This window comes from Haematobia irritans, chromosome 2 (genome assembly GCF_050003625.1).
Source record: "Haematobia irritans isolate KBUSLIRL chromosome 2, ASM5000362v1, whole genome shotgun sequence".
NCBI classification, from domain to species: domain Eukaryota; kingdom Metazoa; phylum Arthropoda; class Insecta; order Diptera; family Muscidae; genus Haematobia; species Haematobia irritans.
In genome coordinates, this window is record NC_134398.1 from 159504408 (window position 1) to 159526652 (window position 22245).

Genomic DNA, 22245 nt, shown 5'->3' on the forward strand with positions numbered 1-22245 from the left:
ATCGCTCGATATATATGTATTAGAAGTTTAGGAAAATTAGAGTACTTTTTACAACTTTTCGACTAAGCAGTGGCGATTTAACAAGGAAAATGTTGGTATTTTGACCATTTTTGTCGAAATCAGAAAAAACATATATATGGGAACTATATCTAAATCTAAACCGATTTCATTCAAATTTGGCACACATGACTATATTACCAATTGTACTCCTAGTGCAAAATTTCAAGCTAATCGGGATAAAACTCTGGCTTCTGGGTCCATATAAGTCCATATCGGGCGAAAAATATATATGGAAGCTATATCTAAATCTGAACCGATTTCAATCCAATTTGGCACACATGACTATACTACCAATTGTACTCCTTGTGCAAAATTTCAAGCTAATCGGAATAAAACTCTGGCTTCTGGGTCCATATAAGTGCATATCGGGCGAAAGATATATATATATATATGGGAGCTATATCTAAATCTGAATCGATTTTAACCAAATTTGGCACGCATAGCTACAATGATAAATCTACTCCCTGTGCAAAATTTCAACCAAATTGGGTCAAAACTCTGGCTTTTAGGACAATATTAGTCCATATCGGGCGAAAGATATATATGGGAGCTATATCTAAATCGGAACCGAATTCAATCAAATTTAGCACACTTGACTATACTACTAATTGTACTCCTAGTGCAAAATTTCAACCAAATTCGGCCAAAAATCTGGCTTCTGGTGCCATATAACTCTATATCGGGCGAAAGATATATGGGAGCTATATCTAAATCTGAACCGATTTTAATTAAATTTTGCACACTTGACTATACGACTAAGTGTTATGTTTGTACAAAATTTCAAGCAAATCGGTATAAAACTCTGGCTGCTGGGTACATATTAGTGCATATCGGGCGAAAGCTATATATGGGAGCTATATCTAAATCTGAACCGATTTCTTCCAAAACCAATAGGGTTCTATTCTGACCCAAATTAGGAACATGTGCCAAATTTGAAGGCGATTGGACTTAAATTGCGACCTAGACTTTGATCGCAAAAATGTGTTCACAGACAGACGGACGGACGGATGGACATACGGACAGACGGACATGGTTATATCGACTCAGGGACCCACCCTGAGCATTATTGCCAAAGACACCATGTGTCTATCTCGTCTCCTTCTGGGTGTTACAAACATATGCACTAACTTATAATACCCTGTTCGACAGTGTGGCGCAGGGTATAAAAATCATCCCTGGTGACTCTGGAAATAATCCCAGCGAAACGTTGTATGAAAATAATGGAATAATTCAATATTTGTTTTATTCGCATTTAAAAATTACCTTGACAGTCCAGAGAAAGTATATACAGAGAAGTTAATAATTAGAACAAGGTCGATAAACTAAATAATCGTGTTAAATAAAATATTGCCAATTTTTTTTTATCGAAATAAAATTTTGATAAATTGGTATAAATTGCTGGATTATTTTAAGATCTTACCACTCGATCCTAAAATAATCTACCAATTTATACCAACTTATCAAAATTTTATTTCGATAAAACTCCGGAACCAAAATTAATTGATATTTTTCCATATCAATAATATGTTACAGATCATCACACCGAAAAAAATTTCCGTAGTAAAACTAACGCTAAATTTACTTTATTTTTATTGCAAAAAAAAATGGAGTGCTCTTAAAATTAGATCAAATTACATTACCAGGAGTCGGAGTCCGCGCTAATGAGAAATGCTGGATTCAAACTGAGTAAAAATCAATAAATTATATGAAAATTTAAAAATTGTGACAAACTGGATCACTGGTGCCAGTCTGGTGGTAAGCCCGTCAGTGAAAATTTGCAGCAATTTCCCGTAGGAATATATTTAAAATTGTCAAATAAACTTGGCCAGTGAATGTCACTACAAAAACTACTACACTATTTCATGCCGGTATATACCATTTAACTTCAGATATGTGGAACGAACAATAATAAGAGTTATTTTTCTGTATAAACACACAATAAGCGAAAGAGTTATTTTATGCGTACTGTAATTCACACATCGATAATCCAAAAATCCACCTACACCTTCCAACTTGTAGTAGAATGGCCCATATTTAAGTATGTATATTTCGTAATTTTTGTATATGTTTTTTTTTTATGAGTATATATATTTATTTATATTTATGTATATTTGGAATATTTTCTACATTATATTGGAATAGACAACTACTATATAAATATTAGATTTATTTCATGCATTATTATATTTCTTGTTTGGCTTACAGGGTCTTAAAGCACATTGGATTCAAATTCATATTTTAACAAATTGTAGTAAAGTACACTTAGGATGTATGTCTTCATAATAATAATAATTGTATGTTATATAGAATTATATGAATTTGTGGTTTTTGGAAAAAACAAACTCAAAAAATTATGGATATACCAAAGCAACTTAAAAGATAAATGTTTAAATTCTGTATGTTCATTGACATCTTTTGATGTTGAGGTTGTTTTGGAATGTCAATAATGCATAAAAGACATTTATGTGAAACACATAAATATATTCAGACACCAACGAAATGCGAAATATCAATAAACAGAGAATTAACAAGAAAAATGTTTTAATACCAGTTGTAGTTCTACTAGTTTCTCCCTGAAAGTATACTTCATTATTCGCAATTCATTGGCAGTAAATGGCTTTTTCGAAATTATAATTTAATGTCTTTACTTAAATATAACTTGTTTTTTTGTTTTACTTTTCTATTTATATTAAATATTTTCTTTGTAATATAATTCCTTAAAAACAAAGGGCATATCAAAACTGACCTACTTTGATGGACAGAATCAACGAAAGAATGAAATTTTCTAAAAGCATCAAATCTCTTGTTCAAGTCCATCGCCTTTACTTTATATTGACTACTGGTTGTCCTTACCCATTCTTGGATTCTGTATGAACTATGAGAGAATAGTGGGTGAACTTAAAGTAAACTCTAAACGAAAAAAAAACAAAATGACCCACAAAAAAAGCCCAAGAAAAGCAAAAAAAAAAGCAACAAGAAAAGAAACTGAGAAAAAAATTCCTTACACAAAGATCTGGAAACTACTGGACTAAGCGTTTTTTGTTCGGTCACTTAAAATTAAAAGTAAACAGCACCCGCTGTTTGATGGCGACGGCAACGATGATGTTGACTATAGTGATGATGCTGATGATGATGATGGACTGACTCACCAACGACCCACATCACCCAACATCCCATGAGAGGCAATTGAATTTGTGGTCTGCTGACGAACACCCAAAAATATGGCCCTAATGGGATTGGCCAATGTTAGATCAGAGCTTAACATTAAGGCAACCAAAACGAAACACAAAATATGGGTAAACGATGAGCAAAGACTGCATGATGACCCTCCACTGGTCTGATTAAACTTCGTGCGGAATTTTTCAACTGGAGTCCAATCACTGAGACCTGCAATACTACGTGTGGCGGCACGTACCAGATAAGTGGTGTTTTCCTCCAGATTGTTAAGCAAGAAAGTGGCACCTGTAAATCGACACAGAAAAATTGTAAGATGCGGAGATTACCCAACGATTTAAGCCCCCAAACCGTGGTTATGGCTGACATGGGGCGTTTGGGGGGTTATAATCCACTTACCACTGTCGTAATTGAAATTTTTGTGCTTGGCATTGGTCCATTGACCAGCATCCTTTTTGAATTGCAATTCCGTTATGTACTCAAATCGACAACCAATCACTTTGGTTGATGCATTCTTTGGGGTCTTCAATTCGATATCGAATGTGTGAGAGTTGAGACCGCGTAAGGTCAATGGTAGAGGCGTTGGTGGTTTCTCACCCTCCTTCAAAATCACCGAGCGTTCAATGGAGCCCAAGTGATTTCGAGCCTTACACTTGTATGTACTAAAGACAAATTCTTCGTTTGCTTTGATGTGCAGTATGGAGATGTGATTGTCATGCTCGATGTGATACTGTTCGCTATCGACAATTTTCGTTTTATTCTTGCCACGATACCAAGAGAAATTGGCTGGTGGCTCGGCCACAGCTTCACATTTGAATTCAGCTATGCCATTCATATAGGCATACTCCTCTGTGCTCATTGTAGTGTTCTTCCACGTAGGTTTATCTGCAAATATAATGGTAAAGTTTTAATGTGAAATTATGGCTACGATATCACATTACACGCAAAAGGAGAAGACTCAAGGCCAATGAAGTTTTTTTTATTGATACCAAGAAACATTTGGAATAATAATTTTGATCTGAGTTGAAAATACAGGAATTATTGGTTCTACACCCCGCAGAGGAGGAGGTTAATGAATTGGTCAACGACTAGCTGAAGCCGCCGCCGATTACATCAGCTCAGACCGATTGAAATGTACCCAGCAAGAACTCTCATTACTTCTAATGATGTAAGATGAATAGGAACTTATAAAGTAGCCAGCAAAAAAATTTGGAAGTTCTTCTAAAGACACAACTTTGATAGCAAAAATTACCCCCCAAAGATGTTATTTATTTTAACTACACAGGAGGTTCTTTTAATTGAATTTTTTATAACTCGCTTTTTTTGTTTCAAATATGTTAAAAACAGAGTACGAATTAATAAAATGACACAAATTATTAAAATTTTGTCGAAAAAAATGCACTATCTATTCTAAAAAATTGCGATTACTTTAAAATTTTTGAAGTTAAACGTTTCAGACAATCGTTAGAATGCATAAAAAATCATAAAAAATTTTATGAATTATTATTTTTTTTTCAAAATACCACAAAATTGTTTAATTCACTTTACAAACACTAAATTCGGATGACACCTTAAAATGTGATATAAATTGACTGCAACGACTGTTGAAATGGTGAACATCCGTCCAATGGCAAGCCCATGTCAATTTCATCGCTTCTTCGCGAATTTTGCACCACTTCCGGATCCATTAACACTTTTATGTCGTATAGGTGTTGAAAATTATGTATAGCATTTCCACTTGAAATGAAACCTTTTTCAAATCAAGTGAAACCTTTTCAAATCAAATGATACCTTCTTCAATTCAAACGAAACGTTTCTCAAGAAACCCTTTTCATGTCAAATGAAACATTTTTTCAAATCAAATGAATCTCTAAAATCAAACTAATTCTTTCATATGAGTGAATTCAACAGGTTGGCTAATAAGTTCCCGGTCTGACACATAGATGGCGTCGCTAGTATTAAATGCATATTATTTTTATATAGTACCAACCTTCAAATGATTCGTGTCAAAATTTGACGTCTGTAAGTCAATTAGTTTGTGAGATAGAGCGTCTTTTGTGAAGCAACTTTTGTTTGTGAAAAAAATGGAAAAAAATGAATTTCGTGTTTTGATAAAATACTGTTTTCTGAAGGGAAAAAATACGGTGGAAGCAAAAACTTGGCTTGATAATGAGTTTCCGGACTCTGCCCCAGGGAAATCAACAATAATTGATTGGTATGCAAAATTCAAGCGTGGTGAAATGAGCACGGAGGACGATGAACGCAGTGGACGCCCGAAAAAGGTGGTTACCGACGAAAACATATAAAAAAATCCACAAAATGATTTTGAATGACCGTAAAATGAAGTTGGTCGAGATAGCAGAGGCCTTAAAGATATCAAAGGAATGTGTTTGTCATATTATTCATCAATATTTGGATATGCGGAAGCTCTGTGCAAAATGGGTGCCGCGCGAGCTCACATTTGACCAAAAACAACAACGTTTTGATGATTCTGAGCGGTGTTTTCAGCTGTTAACTCGTAATACACCCGAGTTTTTCCGTCGATATGTGACAGTGGATGAAACATGGCTCCATCACTACACTCCTGAGTCCAATCGACAGTCGGCTGAGTGGACAGCGACCGGTGAACCGTCTCCGAAGCGTGGAAAGCAGGGCTGTGGAGCCGGAGTCGGAGTTTTGCTCGACTCCGACTCCGGCTAAACCAACTTTTTTAAACACTTCACATTTTTGTAACTAAGCAAGTTTTTACGCAAATTAGTTTTCATTGCGTTATTCATTCGATCAATGTACAGCATGATTGTAAATGAAAATCAACTTCCAATTACGGCTATCTTTTGATGTTTCCTAGAATGTTAGACTAGCAGATGGGCTGGATCGATCCATTTTAATACCCGAAATTATTTTTTTTTTAAATTTTTTTTTAAGGCCATATACATATGTGGAATATTGACAGAAAATTTTTTCAAAGTTGTTTTTTATAGAAAATTTTGTCAAAATGTTATTTCTATAAAAAGTTTTGTCAAAATTTTATTTCTATAGCAAATTTTGTCAAAATTTTATTTCTACAAAAAATTTATTCAAAATTTTATTGCTATAGAAATATTTTGTTCTATAGAAAATTTAGTCAAAATTTTATTTCTATAGAAAATTGAGTCAAAATTTTGTTTCTATAGAATATTTTGCAAAATTTTATTTCTATAGAAAATTTTTCAAAAGTTAGTTTGTTACACAAAATTTTTTTTTTAATTTTATTTCTATAAAAATTTAAGTCAAAATTTTATTTCTATAGAAAATTTTGCCAAAATTTTATAGTAATAGATTTTTTATTAGAAAATTTGGTCAAAATTTTATTTCTATAGAAAATGTTGCCAAAATTTTATAGTAATAAATTTTTATACCCTGCGCCACACTGTGGAACAGGGTATTATAAGTTAGTGCATATGTTTGTAACACCTAGAAGGAGACGAGATAGACACATGGTGTCTTTGGCAATAATGCTCAGGGTGGGTCCCTGAGTCGATATAACCATGTCCGTCTGTCCGTCCGTCCGTCTGTCTGTGAACACATTTTTGTGATCAAAGTCTAGGTCGCAATTTAAGTCCCATCGCCTTAAAATTTGGCACTTGTTCCTAATTTGGGTCAGAATAGAACCCTATTGATTTTGGAAGAAATCGGTTTAGATTTAGATATAGCTCATTATATATCTTTCGCCCGATATGCACTAATATGGACCCAGCAGCCAGAGTTTTATACCGATTTGCTTGAAATTTTGTACAAACATAACACTTAGTCGTATAGTCAAGTGTGCAAAATTTGATTGAAATCGGTTCAGATTTAGATATAGCTCCCATATATATCTTTCGCCCGATATGGACTTATATGGCCCCAGAAGCCAGATTTTTTGCCGAATTTGGTTGAAATTTTGCACTAGGAGTACAATTAGAAGTATAGTCAAGTGTGCAAAATTTGATTGAAATCGGTTCAGATTTAGATATAGCTTCCCTATATATTTTTCGCCCGATATGGACTTATATGGCCCCAGAAGCGAGAGTTTTGGCCCAATTTGATTGAAATTTTGCACTAGGAGTACAATTGGTATTATAGTCATGTGTGCCAAATTGAATTGATATCGGTTCGATTGATTGAAATCGGTTCAGATTTAGATATAGCTGCCATATATATTTTTCGCCCGATATGGACTTATATGGCCTCAGAAGCCAGAGTTTTGGCACAATTTGGTTGAAATTTTGCACTAGGAGTACAATTAGTAATATAGTCATGTGTGCCAAATTTGATTTAAATCGGTTCAGATTAAAATATAGCTCCCGTATATATGTTTTTCTGATTTCGACAAAAATGGTCAAAATACCAACATTTTCCTTGTTAAATCGCCACTGCTTAGTCGAAAAGTTATAAAAATGACTCTAATTTTCCTAAACTTCTAATACATATATATCGAGCGATAATTCATAAATAAACTTTTGCGAAGTTTCCTTAAAATTGCTTCAGATTTAAATGTTTCCTATATTTTTTTACTAACATTGTGTTCCACCCTAGTGCATTAGCCGACTTAAATTTTGAGTCTATAGATTTTGTAGAAGTCTATCAAATTCTGTCCAAATCGAGTGATATTTAAATGTATGTATTTGGGACAAAACTTTATATATAGCACCCAACACATTTGACGGATGTGATATGGTATCGAAAAGTTAGATCTACAAAGTGGTGCAGGGTATAATATAGTCGGCCCCGCCCGACTTTAGATTTTCCTTACTTGTTTAATAAGAAAATTTTGTCAAAATTTAATTTCTATAGAAAATTTAGTCAACAGTTTGTTTCTGTAGAACATTTTGCAGAATTTTATTTACTACACAAAAATGTTTCTAAAATTGTATTTTTATTGATAATTTTTTCAAAATTTTATTTCTATAAGAAAAAATCGTCAAATTTTATTTCTATAGCAAATTTTCTCAATTTTTTTTTCTTACTGATGCTCACTGCTATAAAAAATGTATTCGAAATTTTATTACTATAGAAATATTTTTTTATATAAAATTGAGTCAAAATTTTGTTTTTATAGAAAATTTAGTCAAAATTTTGTTTCTATAGAATATGTTATTTTGCAAAATTTTATTTCTATAAAAAATTTTGCAAAATTTTGTTTTCTACACATTTTTTTTAAATTGTATTTCTATTGATAACTTTTTCAAACTTTTATATCTATAAAAATTTTTGCCAAAATTTTATTTCTATAGAAAATTTAGTCAAAATTTTGTTTCTGTAGAAAATTTTGCAAAATTTTATTTACTAGACAAAAATTTTTTCAAAATTGTATGCTCACTGCTAAGTCGAAAACTTGTAGAAATGACTCAAATTTTCAAATTTTTCAATGAATGAATCATAAATGCATTTTTGCGAAATTGTCTAAACAATTATAAATATTTCCCAAATATTGCCCGAGATTTTGTAGAAGTCTGATTTGAGATTTTATCAAAATGTAGATCTAAGTACAAAGTTGTGCAGAGAATATTATAATCGGCCCGCCCGACTTTAGACTTTCCTTGCATTTTTATTTTTTGTTAAAATTGTATTACGTCCCATAACGTTAGATTTAAATTTTAAGTACATAGATTTTGTAGAAGTATATACAATTTTGTCTAAATCGATTCAGATTCAAATTCATGCATATGGGAATATAAACCTTTATATAGCTCGCAACAAATTTAAAGGATTTGAGATAGTATCAATAATTTTGGTCCACAAATACATATACTGTTGGTATCTTCTCATATTATGATGGGTATTTATAACATTTTTTTATTTATTAAACATTGCCCTAAATTTGAAATATAGAGTTCAATTGGCATCTAATGTCGAGCTGGTGAAAAATGGTGGAGTCGGAGTCGAGCAAAATTGGCTCGACTCCACAGCCCTGCCATCAATTCGTAGAAATCATCACAATATCTTAGCTGTAGTTACCTCTCGAATGTCCTGGGTACCAATAATTGAATACCATTGGTATTGCTATCATATATCCATGTTTCGTACTTGTTTATGGATATTCACAAAAAATTACAAAAATAGAAATTTCTCTGTTAACCACCACAATAAAGTGGCATAAACTTTTTTTTTTGTCAATAACATTCCAATAGTTCTTCAAATCTGATCCCAGATGAGAATCTGGTAAAAAAAACATCACGATGAGTCTCAACGTAACTTTGCTTGAATATTGCATCTATATATTACTCATAAAATTTCAATTTTAAAACTATTATGCTGTTCCAACATGAAATACTTGATTCCTTTTGCTCTTCGTGTGCTTCAACATAGAATTTTTTCACTCTGCAAATCCATTTGATTCAAAATCCCTTCATAACCAAAATCCAGCTATAAAAAACTCAATTCCAATTGAACCCGGTTATATCGGGCGAATAAAAAATGAAAACATATGCATTTCATCCAGTTGTACACATATCGAAAAACAAGACTCACCAGAGAAAACTGGAAAGGATCGAAGTAAAAAAACAAAAACGGAAAAAAAACACGAAGCAACTGAAAATAACTCTAAAAAATTCACTTTTGTTAGTGGGAGGATGATGGTGTGGAAAAAGTGAACATTCAATACCAAATTCTCAATTCTCTTATGAAACACCATGTGATGCAAGTAAATTGTAAATGTGCCTCCACTATAGGTGCTACAATATGGAGAACCATGTTAGAACGCGTGGATCCTGGTTTAATGAAATATTGGGTACCCTACTCGAATCCCAGGATTTTGGCCTTCCCTTAAGAAGTTTGGTATTGAGTTCGTGCGAAATATGCAGATTCTTTAAAATAACGAAATATTTAGGACCTCAAATAATATAGACCTAATATGAAGCATTAATGCACCAACATTTAAATTTAAGGAAAAATTTCTTTAAAATAAGGAAATTTTAATTAAAGGAAGGAATTTAATATTCGGAGTCGATCTAGCGATGTCCGTCCGTCTGTTAACATCACGCCAATGTGGTATCACAATGAACTGAATAGTCTAAGGGAGCCTGACACATCGGGCTGCCACCTAACCTAACATCACGCTAACTTCCGAACGAGACTAGCTATCGTACTAAAAAACAAGTATACACAGGAATAAATTCGGCCGGGCCGATTCTTAAATACCCACCACCATGATTCAAATATAATAGTTTCCATGGAAAACACTTCGTCGAAACGGGTTACTTGATAATATATAGAATTTCAGGGGGGTTTAATCATAGATACATATCCCCCTAAGATCAATTCAAACCGTTACGCTTCCCGAAGATAAATTTAAAGATTCTACCTATGAAGACTACATACATCAGATTCTGGATTTATAAGTACCATTTTTGTTTGAGTTTTAGAGGAATCATCAACATCTGGTGTAAATGTGCAAGAAAATGATGATATAACGCCCTGATTTGAAATCCAAAGTCTGCAGATTTTTACCGCTATTATTAAAATGATTACGAGAAGTAAAACCTGGAAATTTTACATTCAGTTTCAAGCAATTTTCATGATCAGTGCCCCTTCTATACCCTCATGAAGTGAAAATGGTATATATGAAGGCCTTACCAAATGGACAGATAAAAACTAAATCCGATACAGGTTTTTGAGGGTCTAAAATATCAGTATATTTTCAATTTCAGGCAAATAGGATAAAAACTACGGTTTTTCGAAGCCCAAGGCATTAAACTGGGATATCGGTCCATTGGCAGGCTATGCCAAAAACATGCACCGATACACTCCACACCTTATAGTGGTCCTTAAATACTTCTTGAATTCCAATTTCAGACTTATGGGATAAAAACTACGCATTCCAGAACCCCAAGAAGTAAATACGTGAGATCGGTCTATATAGGAGCTATATCAAAAAATGGACCGATACACCCAATTTTCGGCACACCACTTTACGGTCCCAAAATACCTCTCGATTTCCAATTTCAGGCAAATTAGATAAAAACTACGGTGTCTATAAACCCAAGATCCCAAATCGGGAGGAACTATATCAAAACCTGTACCGATATATCCCATCTTCGTTATGCCAAAAACATGCACCGATACACACCACACCTTATAGTGGTCCTTAAATACTTCTTGAATTCCAATTTCAGGCTTATGGGATAAAAACTACGCATTCCAGAACCGCAAGAAGAAAATACGTGAGATCGGTCTATATAGGAGCTATATCAAAACATGGACCGATACACCCCATTTTAGGCACACCACTTTACGGTCCCAAAATACCTCTAGATTTCCAATTTCATGCAAATTAGATAAAAACTACGGTGTCTATAAACCCAAGATCCCAAATCGGGAGGAACTATATCAAAACCTGTACCGATATATCCCATCTTCGAACATCTTCGCTTTTTGTTTGCAGGCAGACAAAAAACGAATCTGTGCCAAATTTCAGGATAAAAGCGCCATTATTGAAGCCTGTAGCGTGATTACAACAGACGGACAGACGAACATGGTTAATATCGTCTTAGAATTTCTCCCTGATCAAGAATATATATACTTTATATAGTCGGAAATCGATATTTCGATATGTTACAAAGGGAATGTCAAACTTATTATACGCACCATCACCATTCCATGGTGGTGGGTATAAAAATGTTGTCGTTCGACCAAAGACTTCATGTCCTTAAAATACGAATGAGAAATTTTCTTAGCATATACGGGAGAAAAAGACTGTTTTTCATAGGTTTGGATGTAAATATTATAAGTTTGGAAATCAAATTTTTAGCACATTCTTTTTAAGTGCAAGCATATAATGTTCATAAACTAGCATAACATGTTTGCGACATATATGTTAATATCCCAGTAAAAAAAGCGTCGCCAAAAATGTAATGAAAATGTTCTTTTTGGATACGGAAGTGGTGCAAAATTGACGCAGAAGCGACGAATTTAACATGTGCTTGTCATAGAACGGAAGTCCTCCATTACAACAGCCGTTGCACTGAATTTGCATCACTTCTTTAGATGTGATCCGAATTCAATGTTTTGGATGTAAATTAAAAAATTCTATGATATTTTGGCAAATAAATAATTTTTATAATTTTTTATAATTTTTAATGGATTCTAACGCTTGTCGGAACGTTTGACGTCAAATATTTTCAAAAATTCACAATTTTTTTAGATTGGATTTAGCATTTTTTCGACAAAATTTAAATGATTTGTACCACTCTGTTACTCTGTTTTTAATCCATTTGAAACAAAAAAAGTAAAATTATCCATTAAAAGTATGAAAAACCAAGATATAAAAAATTTAATTAAAAGAACTTCCAGGGTAGTTAAAATAAAGAATATCATTGGGAGTGCATCTTCTGGAAGTGCTTTTAAGTTGTGCCTTTGGAAGAACTTCCATATTTTTTTGCTGGGATGTTAGAACAAATTATGTTTGGGGCATAACATTTTTTTATACCCTCCACCATAGGATGGGGGGTATTTTAACTTTGTCATTCCGTTTGTAACATATCGAAATATTGCTCTAAGACTAAAATGGGTTTATATCGGTCCATAATTATATACAGCCCCCATATAAACCGATCCCCAGATTTGAACTCCGGAGCCTCTTGGAGGAGCAAAATTCAGCCGATCCGGTTGACACTTTGTACGTGGTGTTAGTATATGGTCTCTAACATCCATGCAAAAATTGGTCCATATCGGTCTATGACCCCTACTACCAGTGCTCCAGTTTATCACATTTTTTTAAATTTTCATATAATTTATTGATTTCTATACTCTCTTGATATTAAAATCTAATTGGATCTACACTTCTACTAAAATACAAAAATCAGAATTATCTATTGTTCAACATATTCGAAAAACTTGTCCTTTCTGGTGCGATTTGGATGCTTAAATGAAACAGGCTCCTAAGAGTTTGTCCCAGGCTTGTCTATGGGGTAGTCCTACTAAGTTGTTCCAGGACGTGTCCTTTGGAATGAGTTCAAGCACTGTCCTATTCCAGGACGTGTCCTTTGGAATGAGTTCAAGCACTGTCCTACTGAATTGAACAATAAATAATTCTGATAGTTATATTGTAGTAAAAGTGAGGATTCAAAAAGATTTTAATATCAAGTAAGTATAAAAATCAATAAATTATATGACAATTAACAAGAATATACGGCCGTAAGTTCGACCAGGCCGAATCTTATGTACCCTACACCATGGATTGCGTAGAAAGTTCTATGAAAGACTGTCATCCACAATCGAATTACTTGGATTGTGGTATCTTGTGAGTTAGTCCATACGTGGTATATATCAAAGTTATGTATGGGTAAGTCTACAAACAATTACGAATCGATATGGACTTTTTGCACGATACGTAGAGAGCCAGAATTGAAATATGGGGGTCGCTTATATGGGGGCTATATACAATTATGTTATGAACTTGATATGGACCAACTTTTGTGTCATTGGGGATCGATTTATCTGAGGGCTATATATAATTATAGACCGATATGGACCTAGTTAGGCATGGTTGCTTACGGCCATATACTAGCACAATGTACCAAATTTCAACTGACTCGGATGAAATTTGCTCCTCCGAGAGGCTCCAAAACCAAATCTCGGGATCGGTTTATATGGGGGCTATATATGATTATGGACTAATATCGACCACTTTTGGCATGCTTGTTAAATATCATATACTACCACCACGTACCAAATATCAACCAGATCGGATGAATTTTGCTTCTCCAAAAGGCACCGGAGTTCAAATCTGGGATCGGTTTATATGGGAGCTATATAACTATAATTATGGACTGATATGCACCAATTCCTGCATGGTTGTTGGATACCATATATTAACATCACGTACCAAATATCAACCGAATCGGATGAATTTTGCTCTTCCAAGGGGCTCCGGAGGTAAAATCTGGGGATCGGTTTATATGGGGCCTATATATAATTATGGACCGATTAAGACCAATTTTTGCATGGGTGTTTGAGGCCATATATTAACACCACCTACAAATTTCAACTGAATCAGATGAATTCTGGTCTTCCAAGAGGCTCCGGAGGTCAAATCTGGTGATCGGTTTATATGGGGGCTATATATAATTTTGGACCGATGTGGACCAATTTTTGCATGGTCATTGGAGACCATATACTAACACCATGTACCAAATTCCAGCCGGATCGGATAAAATTTGCTTCTCTAAGAGGCTCCGCAAGCTAAATCGGGGGATCGGTTTATATGGGGGCTATATATAATTATCGACCGATGTGGACCAATTTTTGCATGGTTGTTAGAGACCATATACTAACACCATGTACCAAAATTCAGCCGGATCGGATGAAATTTGCTTCTCTTAGAAGCTCCGCAAGCTAAATAGGGGGATCGGTTTATAAGGGGGCTATATATAATTATGGACCGATGGGGACCAATTTTTGCATGGTTGTTAGAGACCATATACTAACACCATGTACCAAATCTCACCCGGATCGGATGAAATTTGCTTCTCTTAGAGGAGCCGCAAGCCAAATTTGGGGGTTCGTTTATATGGGGGCTATACGTAAAAGTGGACCGATATGGCCCATTTGCAATACCATTCGATCAACATCAATAACAACTACTTGTGCCAAGTTTCAAGTTGATAGCTTGTTTCATTCGGAAGTTACCGTGATTTCAACAGACGGAGGATGGACATGCTCAGATCGACTCAGAATTTCACCACGACCCAGAATATATATAAAGGGTGATTCTTTTGAGGTTAGGATTTTCATGCATTAGTATTTGACAGATCACGTGGCATTTCAGACATGGTGTCAAAGAGAAAGATGCTCAGTATGCTTTGACATTTCATCATGAATAGACTTACTAACGAGCAACGCTTGCAAATCATTGAATTTTATTACCAAAATCAGTGGCAGAAAATCCGCTTTTTTATCGACAAATTTTGTTCAGCGATGAGGCTCATTTCTGGTTGAATGGCTACGTAAATAAGCAAAATTGCCGCAGTTGGAGTGAAGAGCAACCAGAAGCCGTTCAAGAACTGCCCATGCATCCCGAAAAATGCACTGTTTGGTGTGGTTTGTACGCTGGTGGAATCATTGGACCGTATTTTTTCAAAGATGCTGTTGGACGCAACGTTACGGTGAATGGCGATCGCTATCGTTCGATGCTAACAAACTTTTTGTTGCCAAAAATGGAAGAACTGAACTTGGTTGACATGTGGTTTCAACAAGATGGCGCTACATGCCGCACAGCTCGCGATTCTATGGCCATTTTGAGGGAAAACTTCGGAGAACAATTCATCTCAAGAAATGGACCGGTAAGTTGGCCACCAAGATCATGCGATTTGACGCCTTTAGACTATTTTTTGTGGGGCTACGTCAAGTATAAAGTCTACAGAAATAAGCCAGCAACTATTCCAGCTTTGGAAGACAACATTTCCGAAGAAATTCGGGCTATTCCGGCCGAAATGCTCGAAAAAGTTGCCCAAAATTGGACTTTCCGAATGGACCACCTAAGACGCAGCCGCGGTCAACATTTAAATGAAATTATCTTCAAAAAGTAAATGTCATGGACCAATCTAACGTTTCAAATAAAGAACCGATGAGATTTTGCAAATTTTATGCGTTTTTTTTTTTTAAAAAAGTTATCAAGCTCTTAACAAATCACCCTTTACTTTATGGGGTCTTAGAGCAATATTTCGATGTGTTACAAACGGAATAACAAAGTTAATATAACCCCCATCCTATGGTGGTGGGTATAAAAATGTTGATAAACTGGAGCACTAGTACCAGTCCTGTAATGAGTCCATTAGTTCCCTATTAATTTTGTCATTCCGTTTGTAACACATCGAAATATTGCTCTAAGACTAAAATTGGTCCATATCGGTCCATAATTATATATAGCCCCCATATAAACCGATACCCAGATTTGAAATCCGGAGCCTCTTGTAGGAGCAAAATACATCCGATCCGGTTGAAATTTGGTACGTGGTGTTAGTATATGGACACTAATAACCATGCAAAAATTAGTCCATATCGGTCCATAATTATATATCGCCCTCATATAAACCGATCCCCAGATTCGAGAATGAAAATTTGATAAATGAAATCTATGTCCTAATTTTAATTTTATTTATACTAGATTTAAAACCAGATAGGGCGCTAAAAATGTCTTTATTTTAATGAAGCTGCATGTTTGACTGGGAGTCAATACCAAAATCGTTTACTTGCTGCTAAGCCATTCTTAGCAATTCGGATTTGGTACAGTGTCTCCATATTCGGTTCCATCTAGCATATGCTCTTGTATTAAATATAACATTCACATGTATGCTTTTTACTATCATAACATGCCAGAGCATTAGAATTGGCCGGATATTTTGTTTTTTTTTTACGAGCGATTGAACAGAGCTTTAGAAAAACTGATGACACTTTTTTCATTCGAGAAAAACTAACACACAACGATATTTACTCCTTTACTCACTCTTACTTGGAAAAACATACCAGAAAATTCAAAGTAAATTTGTCAGGGAGAAAAAACCTGTGAGTATATTTCGGGATAGTTGGACCAGGAAATGTGGGTGGATGGGCAAACGACGACAAAAAAAAAGAAATTGTTACATAAATGAACATCCAATAACAAAAACAACAACAGCATCATAGACTAACAAAGATTGAGGATGGGTAACTGAATATGGGGTAGGACATAAGAAAATTCAAGCTCTGCATAAATGCATATAAAGTGAATCACACTCACGTTCGATTTTCATCAGAATGGTACGTTCCTGCATATCCGATGCAATGCTGCTGACTTGATAAGCACGACACGTATATTCACCAGTTTCATTCTGCGTTACATTGATGACACTTAATCCGTCACCCAAATATCTAAATTTAGTTGCATTTTCTGGAAAGAAAGAAAAAACAAGACAGACAGAAAGGATAGAGATGAAATCATTGAAGACACTAAAAATCAATTGAAATAAAAAAACACGAAAAAACTTGGATGATGTGGTACAAGAGGATGATGTCATTCTGTGTGCAGATGAATCTGAAAACACACACACACAGACGCTCACACCATTACAGGTGTGACGTGAGTTGTTAATTGGAATTGTACTCGCTGCATGCATGCATCAACAACGCCATAATGTAAATTTTTGGGAAAATTGAAAATGTTCCAACTTTCGATCGATGATGTAATGGAAAAACTTTTATGCAATGTGTTGACTTTACAGATGACGATGAAGCTATTGACATTGATTTTGGGAGGGAAAAGTGTAATAGGTTGGTAAACAATGTGATCGGAGTTTTTAGGGTGCCTGATATGTAATGCATTAAAGTTAAGCGCTATATTTTTCCAATTATATCCCCCCCCCTCCCCCTTCCACAGGATGGTGGTATATTAACTTTGTCATTCGGTTTGTAACACATCGAAATATTGGTCACAGATCCCATAAAGTATACATGTATATATTCTGGGTAGTGGTGACATTCTGAGTCGAAATAGCGATGTCCGTCCGTCTGTCGTGCTGAAATTTGGCACAAGTAGTTATTATTGATGTAGGTCGAATGGTATTGCAAATGGACCACATCGGACCACTTTTACATATAGCCCCCATTAAAATCGATACCCAGATTTGGCTTGCAAAAGCTCTAAGAGAAGTAAATTTCATCAATTCTGATTGAAATTTGGTACGTACACGTAATGAAATGTCTTGAAATGTCTTCATTCACAGAAATGATAGTATCAATTAAAAATTAATTGAAAGTCAATTAAAAAACAAGTAAGGAAAGTCTAAAGTCGGGCGGGGCCGACTATATTATACCCTGCACCACTTTGTAGATCTAAATTTTCGATACCATATCACATCCGTCAAATGTGTTGGATGCTATATATAAAGGTTTGTCCCAAATACATACATTTAAATATCACTCGATTTGGACAGAATTTGATAGACTTTTACAAAATCTATAGACTCAAAATTTAAGTTGGTGGAACACAATTTTAGTAAAAAAAATATGGGAAGCATTTAAATCTGAAGCAATTTTAAGGAAACTTCGCAAAAGTTTATTTATGATTTATCGCTCAATATATATGTATAAGAAGTTTAGGAAAATTAGAGTCATTTTTACAACTTTTCGACTAGGCAGTGGCGATTTTACAACGAAAATGTTGGAATTTTGACCATTTTTGTCGAAATAAGAAAAACATATATATGGGAGCTATATCTAAATCTGAACCGATTTCAATAAAATTTAGCACACTTGACTACACTACTAATTGTACTCCATGTGCAAAATTTCAACCAAATTGGGCTTAAACTCTGGCTTCTGGATCCATATAAGTGCATATCGGACGAAAGCTATATATGGGAGATATATCCAAATCTGAAGCGATTTCAACCAAATTTGGCACGCATAGGCAAAAAATTGGCCTCTGTGGGCAAATGAGTGTAAATCGGGCGAAAGCTATATATGGTAGCTATATCTAAATCTGAACCGATTTGGCTGATATTTTGCAAGTTTTTCGAGACTCATAAAATATTCGTATGTACGGAATTTGAGGAAGATCGGTTGATATACACGCAAATTATGACCAGATCGGTGAAAAATATATATGGCAGCTATATCTAAATCTGAACCGATTTCAACCAAAGTCAATAGGGATCGTCTTTGAGCCGAAATAGGACCCTATACCAAATTTTAGGACAATCGGACTAAAACTGCGAGCAGTACTTTGCACACAAAAATACATCAAAAGACAGACAGACGGACAGACAGACAGACGGACATCGCTAAATCGACTCAGAATTTAATTCTAAGCCGATACTAAAAGGTTGGTATATGATTACTCCTTCGTGGCGTTACATACAAATGCACAAACTTATTATACCCTGTACCACAGTAGTGGTGGGTTGCGTAGAATGTTCTACTAAAGTCTGTCATCCACAATCGAATTACATGGGGTGTGGTAATACTTACTGATGTCAAGGTATCTTAAAACTTCTTAACATCGTCTTCAAAATTGTAAGTTAGTCCATTAGTATATATTAGACAAAAAGAGATCGATAAATACGTATATAATTCACTTCTTGATTGGTATATTTAGGAGAGTCTATAAATAACTACGAACCGATATGAACTACCGCATGGTAATTAGAGAGCCAGAAGTGAAATATGGGGGGTTGCTTTATATGGGGGTAATATACAATTATGAATTTTCGTATGATTGTTGGCGTCTATACTCTTGAACAACGTACCAAATTTCAATCGAATCGGATGAAATTTATTCCTCCAAGAGGCTCCGGAGGTCAAATCTGGGAATCGGTTTATATGGGGGGCTATATATAATTATGAACCGATATGAATCAATTTTTGTACATTTGTTAGAGACCATATACTTACACCACGTACCAAATTTCAACCGGATCGTATGAAATTCGCTCCCCTAAAAGGCTCCGGAGGTCAAATCTGGGGATCGGTTTCTATGGGGGCTATTATAATTATGGACCGATTTGGACCAATTTTCGCACGGATATTAGTGTCCATATAAAAACACCACGTACCAAATTTCAACCGGATTGGATGAAATTTGCTCCTACAAGAGGCTCCGGAGGTCAAATCTTGGGATCGGTTTCTATGGGGGCTATATATAATTATGGACCGATTTGGACCAACGGATTTTAGAGGCCATATATAAACACACGTACCGAATTTTAAACGGATCGGATGAAATTTGCTCCTCCAAGAGGATCCGTAAGCAAAATCTGTGGATCGGTTTATATGTGGGCTATATATAATTATGAACCTATATGGACCAATTTTAGCGTGAATATTAGAGACCATATACTAACACTACGTACCAAATTTCAACCGGATCGGATGAAATTTGCTTCTCCTAGAGCCTCCGCAAGCCAAATCTGGGGGTCCGTTTATATGGGTCTATACGTAAAAGTGGTCCGATATGGCCCATTTGCAATACCATCCGACCTATATAAATAACAACTACTTGTGGTAAGTTTCAAGTCGATAGCTGGTTTCGTTCGGAAGTTAGCGTGATTTCCACTAGAGATGTACGCGTGACACCAAACTGTCGTGACACGCGTGATTCACGCGATAATCACGTGACTCGAGAACAAAGTCTGAAGAAACTTTCGTGAATGTGCATGAATGGGACTACAAATAATATGTCATGCGTGAGAAATAAAATCGGTTCGTGAATGTGTGAATAAAATGTCTGCAAAATCACGCTCACGAGAAAAAATCAAGATTTAATTCTTTCTGATATGATAACTGAATTCTATTTAGCTGTCGAACTATATCCTATTTATTAATTTTGTTACCTTTCCTCTTTCCCGGTGGGAAAATATCGTGAGTCTCGTGAATTTGTCGTGAGTCACGATAACGTGAGTACCGGTTTTCATTTCGTGAACGTGCGTGAGTGGCTACCAAACGTGAGCGTGCGTGAACAAACATATTGTTTCGTGAATGTGCGTGAGTGTGAATGAAATTTCACTCACGCACACACATCTTATTTCTACAGACGGACGGTCAGAACAGACGGACGGACGAACAGACATCGTTAGATCGACTCAGAATTTCACTAAGACCTAGAATATATGTTTCGATGTGTTACAAACGGAATGACAAAGTTAATAATATCCTACGGTGGAAGGTCAGCTGTATAAACCATTATTGTTAAAAGACACAGCTAAAAAATCACCCTTTACTTGTTTAATTGATTATTATTTTTTTAATTTTAATTAATCGAGAAATGTATAGTTGCTATTTTTCTGTGTATGTCAATAATATCATCTGGAAAATTTATTGTTTACTTCACAAGATTCTACCCGGCTGAGCTTTCAGTAGTATTCACATGTTACTATCTACCTTTCAATATTCATTTATCCAAGAGTGCTTAAAAAAATCGTATTTATACGAATTGTTTCACTAAACGATAGTATCCATAAAATTCCATTGTATGGAATACCATAGACCGTGAAATATGTATCCTCACCTATGGCAAACGGAACTCAGTCATTCGCCTTCACCTTTGTCCATAATGGGATAGGGTCGTAAATAAAAAACACAATTGCAATAATTGAAATGTATTCATGATGACTTACGTTCATTCGGTATGAATTCTCCATTAAAATACCAGGTAATATTGGGTTGAGGTTCACCAGTAACTTCACACCAAATCGTTGTATTTTCGCCCTCTTTCACTGTTAAAACGGATGTGTTTTCCGTGAAGGTGATTTTCTCTATGGATGGTTGGGAAACGAAAAGAGACAAAGAAAAGAAGAAGAAAAAAAGAAGAAAGGAAAATATTTGAATTTCTTATGGAGCTCTTTCAGTACAGCATTATTGCTATATCTCTTTTATGGTCGACTATTGTTCTAGCCTTCATTTGGCTTTTACGATCAATTAGTTTTCCATTGTTTGGGTATTTTTGAGACATGCTTTGTTCCATGTTTTTTCTGTTTTTGTTTTTTGTTTTAGTTCATTTCGATACTTACGAAAGACTATTAAATCAAACATTTTTGCAGGCTTGCTACCTTCACCATCGACACAGGTCCAATTGCCTTTATCCTCCAATGTGAGATGCATAAAAACCAATTTTAATTCTGCTGGAATGAAATAAAACGGAAAGAGAAGAGAAAAGAAAATAATGCCATGAAATAGAAGTAGGACCAAGCAAGTGTTATAATGATGCAAGAGCAATTTTTAAATGTAGTCCTGTTACAGTGGTTACATATGTGAAGCTTCATTGTGTAAAAAAGGTAAACCAGAGGGAAATGCAACGGAGTGATATAGGGCATCATTAATCCTACTGTAGTACTGGAGTATTTGAGATGAATTACATTAAAGTATTAAACTTAATATCGTAACATGCAATAGGACAAGGAAATTTTAAAAATACACCGAAAAAACAGTGAACCCAGCAGGAAGAACAATTTTGGTTAATTTTAGAAAATTTACATTGTTTTTAGAAAAGTTGGACTAAACAGTATTACAAGCACTGAC

At 34.9% G+C, this 22245-nt stretch overlaps 1 protein-coding gene across 1 annotated transcript in view; it reads right to left on the reverse strand.

Moving 5' to 3' along the window:
• Positions 1-2157: 2157 nt before the first annotated feature.
• fipi (factor of interpulse interval) overlaps positions 2158-22245 on the reverse strand; it is a 46306-nt gene continuing 26218 nt past the window's right edge. The window contains exons 3-7 of the mRNA XM_075294912.1: positions 21738-21845; positions 21345-21482; positions 16973-17122; positions 3634-4119; positions 2158-3522 (exon numbers count right to left, since the gene is read on the reverse strand). Coding sequence (XP_075151027.1) covers positions 3206-3522; positions 3634-4119; positions 16973-17122; positions 21345-21482; positions 21738-21845 — 1199 coding nt within the window. The 3' untranslated portion in view covers positions 2158-3205. The remainder of the gene's footprint in view (positions 3523-3633; positions 4120-16972; positions 17123-21344; positions 21483-21737; positions 21846-22245) is intronic.